Raw genomic sequence first — 8,324 nt, 5'->3', positions numbered from 1 at the left:
TTCAGACTACACTCTCTTGCGATCGGTTGCGATGTAATCGGTGGTAATCCAAAACTGATTACTCCCGATCGCAATCAACGAACGCATTCAGACCAACATAAACTTTACATTCTAGGACCTAGGCTTCCGGTGTCTAGGCCCATGTTGCATGACCTCAGCCAAACAGTGCCTGTGGAATTCATTGTGATTCGTTGCAATCACATTCCGTGTTAATTGGGAGTAATAAAGATTGTAGCACCCAATTGCAACGGGTGACAATTGCGATATCGTTTACATATCGCCTACAATTGGTGAGCTTTCACACACGATTTTACTTTGCGATTGGGTGTCGCAATTGCTACAACCGATCGCAATGCGATGCTAGTCTGAATGGGGTATAAGAGAGCAGAAACATAGGGTGTGAGTCAATGGGGTAAAGCTTACGAAGTGCTTGTCAACATTTAATTGCCTCACTACACCCAAGAGTTTATGAGTACAGAAAATGATTTGAAACATTCATAAGCCAATCGAGACGTCATCACGGCAACTCCTAGTTGTGGAATATTTTCATTGCACACTTAATTGGCTTGATCTTTATTTGGTCTGTGTGCAAAAGACTAATACAACTTGTACATATCGCACACCGCAATGAATTCCATGCTAGTGTTTTTACACTAGGACTACGAAGCATGCCTGCGGAAAGAGAGGGAGACACCCAAATGTCATTCGTCGACTAGTGGTAATCGAAAAATTACTTTCGTAAAACAAGGTTGTTTATATATAAACCCAAAGAAAGTTACTTCAAATTCAATATTAAGTATGAAAAATTAAAGAATTCCTTGAATCAATGGACCACAATAAACTACAGAAACCGAACATAGGAATATTCTAGACCTATTTTAAAGACTTAACAAGGAAAGGTTGATTATCAAAACTAACATTAAAAGACAGGGATTGATAAAGCAATTAGTATAGGTACATACATTATACACTAGGGGAAAATAATTATTATACTTAGGTTAGAAATAATATATGCATTCAACAATTTTTTTTTAGCATTAAATCTAACCTTCGTATAATAATTTTCCGCTAGTGTACTACTGTATGTGCAGCTCTGCTAATTGCCTAATAGTCCATATTGTGCATTATATATTTATTTTATTGTTTTTTTTTGTTTTTTTTTTTGTTTTTGTTTCTATTTTGTTTTTTGTAAATTTTAAAGAAAATAGGGGAAAATCACCTTGTAAATGTCACATTAATATGATTTATACATTTAACTTTATCTTTGTACACCCATAATATTATTAGTTCTTTAATGTTTCTCATTTAAAGATTATTGTTTAAATTATTCAGTATTTGTATACTATTTTACTCTGTTCCTTACTTTTAGGTTTTTGGCCTTGGCCTTTCTATTTTTGTAATTTGTCATTATAGACGTGTTTCTTAATTATTTAAAAGGAACCCTTCGAAAACAAGAAGAAATGCTTAAAGGGTTATACTGAAATTCTCTATAATTGTTATTTTATGACTCATTCTGTACTTGTTTACTTGTAAGAATTTTGAGATCATACACAACATAGCAACTGGGCAAATATAAATTGCAGAATAAGACTTGATTGGGTATATAATGTACATCTTATCTGTGCAAATTGTTTGCTGTATAGGTTTTCATACAAACGAGTATAAATATGCTACATATTCATACCTAATGGCTAGAATAATGGGGGAGGATTTATTGTCAATTTGTCGCTTATTGCCTCGTATTTAAGTTGCACCTTTTGATAAAGTGCTTGCAATATCAATTTCAGCCTAAAGGCAGTTATTTTTCAGTTTCTATTACCAAGCAGCTGAAGCTATCTTGATTTTTAAAAATCCTTATCAATATTTATGAAAAAGAAAATCGACATTTAAGTTTTCTCTTATTTTAATTGAGCATAATCTCATTACTGACAATTTAATGAGCTTAATCATTGTGTAATATTCAACTAATATGAATAAAATCGAAGAGACTTCGCTGATAAAAGCACATTATTTCATTTATTTAAAGAGGGCCCCTGAATAACAGCCGACCTTCTATGATATGCTGGGTCACCCTCTATATGGTAAAAAAAAAAACAAAAAAAAACATGATCGCTCAAAAAATTGATCATATTAAACGATATTATGCTAACATTACATTATTGAAAATGGTCAATGGTCACATACTTATAGCGTCTTCCACAGTAGAAACCGTCTCAAGGCGCTTTTAGCCACAAAGAAACTAAAAAATAAATTAATGCTGCACAGACGCGAATACAAAGGGGAGGAAGAAGGTGCTCACCTCTAGTTTTTAGATCACTTTGAGAAAAGGATCACAACAAATATGAGCCTAATGCTAAAAAATGATTACAACCATTATTATTACTAGATCATAATGAACATGATCAACACATGATCAGACTAAACCTGAACATAGCCACTCATAGATTAACATAGCAATCATGAGATTAACCTAGTCAACAGTGAGGTACCTAGAAGTCTTGAAATGGGGTGCTAATGGGGGAGGGGGTGTGCAAAGGGGAAGTGGGGGGCTCAATGAACAGTTGAGGGGTGCTAATTCGCAAAATAAGGTGATTTTAGGCGATTTTTAATTACTTGACCGTAACTTTTTGGGGTGTGCTCCCCCCCCCACCCCACGCACCCACTAGATACGCCACTGCTAGTCAATCATGTGCTTAACATAGTCAATCAAGTGATTAACATAGTCAATCACATGATTAACATAGTCAATAATATGATTAAATCTAATCATCATATCAAGTAGGTGGTCAACTGGGGGGGTGGGGCAGGAGACATTTCTTTATCATTATTGAGACTGGAGCTGTATTGTTGGTTTAATGACACTTTTTTAACATTATAAATCATGTGATTAACAGAGTAAATCATGTGATTAACATAGTCAAGCATGTGATTAACATAGTCAATCATGTGATCGACATAGTCAACCATGCACTAAACATAGTCAATCATGTCATTAACATAGTCAATCATGTGATTAACATAGTCATTCATGTAGTTAACATAGTCATTCATGTAGTTAACATAGTCACTCATTACTGTCAGTGTTCTCATGAGCAAGACAACTGAATCACTAGATGTGATTTAATTTAATATGTAGAGCATCTTGTTTATATATTTGTCTTATGCAAGGGATTGCCAATTATAAAAGGCAGTGATAATAATTGCTATACACAATCCTTGGCTCGTGAATATAAATGAATAGAATAACTATAAAAAATTTACCTGAATTTTATGAATAGCAATACCAACCCATGTGAGGTACATGCATGCCACCTATTGGAAAGTAAATTATCAAATATTATAATTAATATTATTTATAATTAACTATTATAATAAGTTATTATGCTTTTCTTCCATCATTACTTAATAATGAGGAAAATAAGAAACAATTATAAAAAAAAATAAAATATGTCAAGTTCCATTATGCCAATATCCACTTTAACACTTATTATGATTTATAAAATAAATAACATTAGACAACATTACGACAACATTATTTATCAAGAATTGTTGATGATTATAAGACCGGCAATAATATTAAAAGATGGAAATATATTACCAACAATTTAAAATAATAGAGAAATAATAATAAATTAAATGTATTAATCATATTTAAAGAATTTGTTATGAAAAGACCATTACTATATTACAATTTTAATAAGTTAAAAAATGGAATATGATATTATGTAAGACATACGGTATTTATATTAATTATAAAAACTAGTAATGAAAGCAATTTGAATAATACATTTGCTAGGTAAAACAAAACAAAAAATACAGTATCATCTAGTCCTAATGATGATATTTTATTCATCTTCACTATTTATTATAATGCAAATTAGTGATATTTAAAACTGGTTTATATTAAGAAAAAAATTAGAACAATTCTTTTCATTACCTTACTTTCTCCATTTTTAATGTCTTTATATTTGTTATCACTAATAGTTTCTACAGACAATGTGGAGGCAGGAGAAAATGCTTTTCTGTGCTAAATTGATGATTTTATGATAAAATTACCTGTTTATTTTCTTCATTAAATGGCTTGCTCTTCTCATTACGAGAAAGCTCTATAACACCTGAAAGATACGCATATCAATGACTCACTGAAAATATCATCACAGCCATTTGATTGGCTGAAATATGTAGGCTCACCATAATTATTCATCCTTCTGAACATCCTGACCAATCAGCATAAATTTATTTCCCCACTCTGATTTAAACTTATCATTTTATTATAACCTACATTTACATGATAATTACAAGTATTCATATCATATTATTAGAATAAACACAGCACTTAAATTTAAAATTGTGTTATGTTGTGTGGAAAATTTGAATAAACAAAACAAACAATGTATGGCCATGCTCAATAAATTAACAAACACACAAAAGATCATAATCAACTTGAACATTACTATAGACAAAGCACACATGAAAAGGAGTAATTAACTATTTCTATATATAACGGTATTTTATTCAAAAATTCATAAAAACATAAAACATGGCAGCCAAAAAGGCTGAATTACGAATTAAATTAAACATCAATAACATCAAAAAGCATGAAACATATTAAACATAATAGGAAATTCACATTAAAATTGCAGAAAAATTTCCTAATAAACACTAGAAAAATACAGAATTATAAAAGATTACTATAGTAATTATTATAATTATATAACTGTACTTATTGCTTCAAAACCATTACACTAATGAATTACGAATTACGTTTTCGTAACATCAATAACATCCAAAAGCATGAAACATATTAAACATAATAGAAAATTTACATTAAAATTGCAGAAAAATTTGTTAACATAAACTAGAAAATTACAGAATTATAAATGATTACTATAGTAATTATTATAATAATTATATAGTTGTATTTATTGCTTCAAAACCATTAAATTAATGAATTACAAATTATGTTTAACCTCAATAACATCAAAAAGCATGAAACATATTAAACATAATAGGAAATTTACATTAAAATTGCAGAAAAAAAAAATTCCTAAAATTTACCAAGTATATCTCCATTAGGTAGCAAAATTGGTAAAACAAGAAGAGAGTTGGCTTGACCGTTATCAATGCCAGTACCCATAGGAAAGCGTTCATCCTGATAAAATTAAATAAAAAATATTATTAAAAATATATTTTACATGCTCTCTAATGTCCACAATATCAATTTTTTTTTTGTAAATAAATTACACCCATGGATTACTGTATGGGAAAACCATATATATTTTTTGCATGATAAAACTTCATAGTTGTGAAAAATATTTATAAAGCTATGCAATGTACTGTAAAGTGGAGTTTATTGTGGTCAGGTTCACACGAGAGCCCTAGTATCCGGATCAGGAGACGACCACTGGGGCTAACCGTTAGCACCCGTGTCAGAACGCCAGATTGTTAGCACAACCATTACCAAGGATCCGGAAACGCTAACGGCTTATATCGGGTGCTATCAGTTAGCAAGTTTAGTCTCTTATCATTAACCAGTCACACATACGTATTCCAATTTCCAGTTTCCTATTGGCACAGTCATGATGTGTACATGTCCCCTTAGTAAATAAAGCACATTTTAACCCAACTAGTCGTAGTTGGGTGTTTGCCAATTAGTGTATCAAGGTTAACGACCCATTAAACTGTCAATTATATCCTCAGTGAGGCAAAGCTAGTCCAGTTGCACTACTCATGGAGGTGTAGTAAGCTCTTTATAACTATATAATGTTTATAACTATATATGTACACCTAATGGTGATCCCACCGTCATCTTTCTTGATATCTGGATCACAGATTGTCTTGTATGAACACACATGTGAGGACAGATGTTTGTAATCTCGATCCTGCCTAAACTGTTAAGTTACCATGTACTGCATGAACGCAGCCTGTGTGAACAGCCGGCTCTTGGCCATGGTACATTTTATTCATTCATTCATCTCACTATTATTCAGAACATCCACATTTAAAGCAGTCACATACACATGTTTACATGCACATAAAAATGCCATACACATATACAAGAAGCAAGACCTCCCAGACAGCAGTGACAATTGGTGATGCACAATTCTTTGCTTATAGTACTGAACACAGGACCTGAAAACTGACACCTTAGCCATTAAGCTACATCTCACATTGCACATCTACTATTTAGCACCAACCCATTTATTAATCAATTACTTTTTTTAATAATAATTCTTTTATTTTTCATTTTATTTTTTTATATTTTTATATTCTGAATATGAACATAAAACAAAGACAAGAAACATCATATTCAAAGGTTAAAAACACAAAAAATACCAAAATTGGCAACTTATTTCCATTGTGGTCCATACATAAACATTTATCCTTTTTAAATTGAAATTAGAAATTTTAGCTTGGCCCCTGGAGACCTGAAATTTACTCATTTGTACAAAGTGTGCAGTGACTATTTTACAAATAATAACGCCGTTAGCATGCATAATTTATATGGACGTTTAGATGAAGTCATCTTTCAAAAAAAATTATGTTATTAGGCTCAATTTTTTACTAAACCTATGTAAATAGGCCACAGATGATAGGCAGATGTTGGTCAGAACAGGTATTGAATTTTACGTTTTGTGCTCAAACACCCCAATTTATATTCATGTTACATACTAGGATATCAGATATACTGTATATAACATTGATGTATGTGATGGCATGTTCTGTATTAAGTAACTGTAAGTTTCTCTAGAATGATGTTTGCAATACTAGTAAAATATTAATTAGGTTTTTACAACATGAAAACCATCTCAAGTATATGTGACACTCACACATTACCAATACAAGAAATTAATATTCACAGGCAGAGAGTGCAATTTGTAATGCAATTCCAAAATTTGATCCAATTTTAAAATTGAAATTTGGATTATATGTTCCGGATGAGAACATGGAAACAATTAAATTATATTAACAACCAAATCAAGTTTATTTTGGTTTTTGCAGGCTTAATCTACCTTTTGACAGTGTTGAAGTAATACACTTAAACAATTAGATTACCATTCCTCTAATATTATAAGACCCCCATTTTTGGGGACGGGCTTAGAAACAATACAAAGAATAAACCATGTATTAATTAATGTTAAAACAACTGAATAAAATATATGAATAGACATAAAGAATGATAAATAGAAGCATTTGCTTTGCGAATAACATACCCCTAAGATATCCGATTCCATAATTAACTCTTTGCTGAATGCAACATATGATGAAATTGTCTGACCGTAGGTAATTGGACCAATCATGATCTGCTCAATCCTGGCATATAAAAAAAGAACTTATTAATTTTAAAATATAAAATTTCAAAATTAAAGATTAAAATGTAGGAGTTATGATGTGATTATCACAAAGGTAAAAGTTTCATAAATAAATAAAATGGATAACATGTTTTGATGATGGGAGCATGAGGTCCCAAACACTGCTAAAATAAATTATGATAAATTTTAATCATTATATTTATGATTAGAATAATAATTATTATTTATGATGATGATGATGATGATGATGATGATGATGATAATGATGAAAAATGATGATGATGATGGTGGTGGTGTTGATGATGATGATGATGGTTATGACATGATGACTTGTCACTTTTTAATTTGAAATTTACAGGGTCAACATGGGTACCATTTTGTAATAATCAACATTTGTCTGACAATGTCTGATCAAACTTTGGCTGATTGTATGTTCGCAAATCTGCTTAAGCCCTGTCGAAAAGTGACATGTTTGAATATGGCAATGATGACATCACATCATGATCATATATAGCTACATCATCACTATATATGGGCTCTACATTTATCCTACCATTACCATGATGATCATAATTATCATAAATTATGTATGCAAATAAAGTATGCAATGTATTAATTTGTACTCACTTTCCCTCTTTATCTTCCTTGCAAAACAAAAGGTCCTAAAATAGTATAAAAATCATCACAAAAATACTCTGGTAAAATAGAGTGAAATAGATAAATCACAAAAATTTAATATTTTCAATCATCAATGCAATGCATGAAGTATTGTACTTTTAAATTTGTAATTTATTCTTTATTACCTGTAGTGGGTATGTACCACAGTACTTAAAATAGAGACTAAGAATATAATTTATACTGAATAGAATTCATGAAAATCATAAACTGAAAATGGTTATACATCATTTTTAAAAAACAGTATCAAAATCATCAAAGTTAATGCAATGAAGTACTTCTATACCTGTGATTAGTCTTAATAGTAGTACACGTACGGCCAGGCACACTGTGTCA

The 8,324-nt window shown here is 30.8% G+C and overlaps 1 protein-coding gene across 2 annotated transcripts in view; it reads right to left on the bottom strand.

Moving 5' to 3' along the window:
* Window positions 1-7,975, bottom strand: part of LOC117104432 (cAMP and cAMP-inhibited cGMP 3',5'-cyclic phosphodiesterase 10A-like) — a gene marked incomplete at its 5' end in the record, with an annotated part of 25,559 nt that extends 17,584 nt beyond the window's left edge. For both annotated transcript variants that reach the window (XM_033245281.1, XM_033245282.1), the window contains 5 exon segments: window positions 3,262-3,312; window positions 4,057-4,115; window positions 5,059-5,152; window positions 7,215-7,314; window positions 7,941-7,975. In XM_033245281.1, coding sequence (XP_033101172.1) covers window positions 3,262-3,312; window positions 4,057-4,115; window positions 5,059-5,152; window positions 7,215-7,314; window positions 7,941-7,975 — 339 coding nt within the window.
* Between the last annotated feature and the right edge of the window lie 349 nt (window positions 7,976-8,324).

Source organism: Anneissia japonica, unplaced genomic scaffold, assembly GCF_011630105.1.
Source record: "Anneissia japonica isolate Jap-2015-1 unplaced genomic scaffold, ASM1163010v1 scaffold287818_len932483_cov186, whole genome shotgun sequence".
NCBI classification, from domain to species: domain Eukaryota; kingdom Metazoa; phylum Echinodermata; class Crinoidea; order Comatulida; family Comatulidae; genus Anneissia; species Anneissia japonica.
The sequence above is the reverse complement of the archived record's forward strand: the minus strand, read 5'-3'. Positions and strand labels throughout refer to the sequence as shown.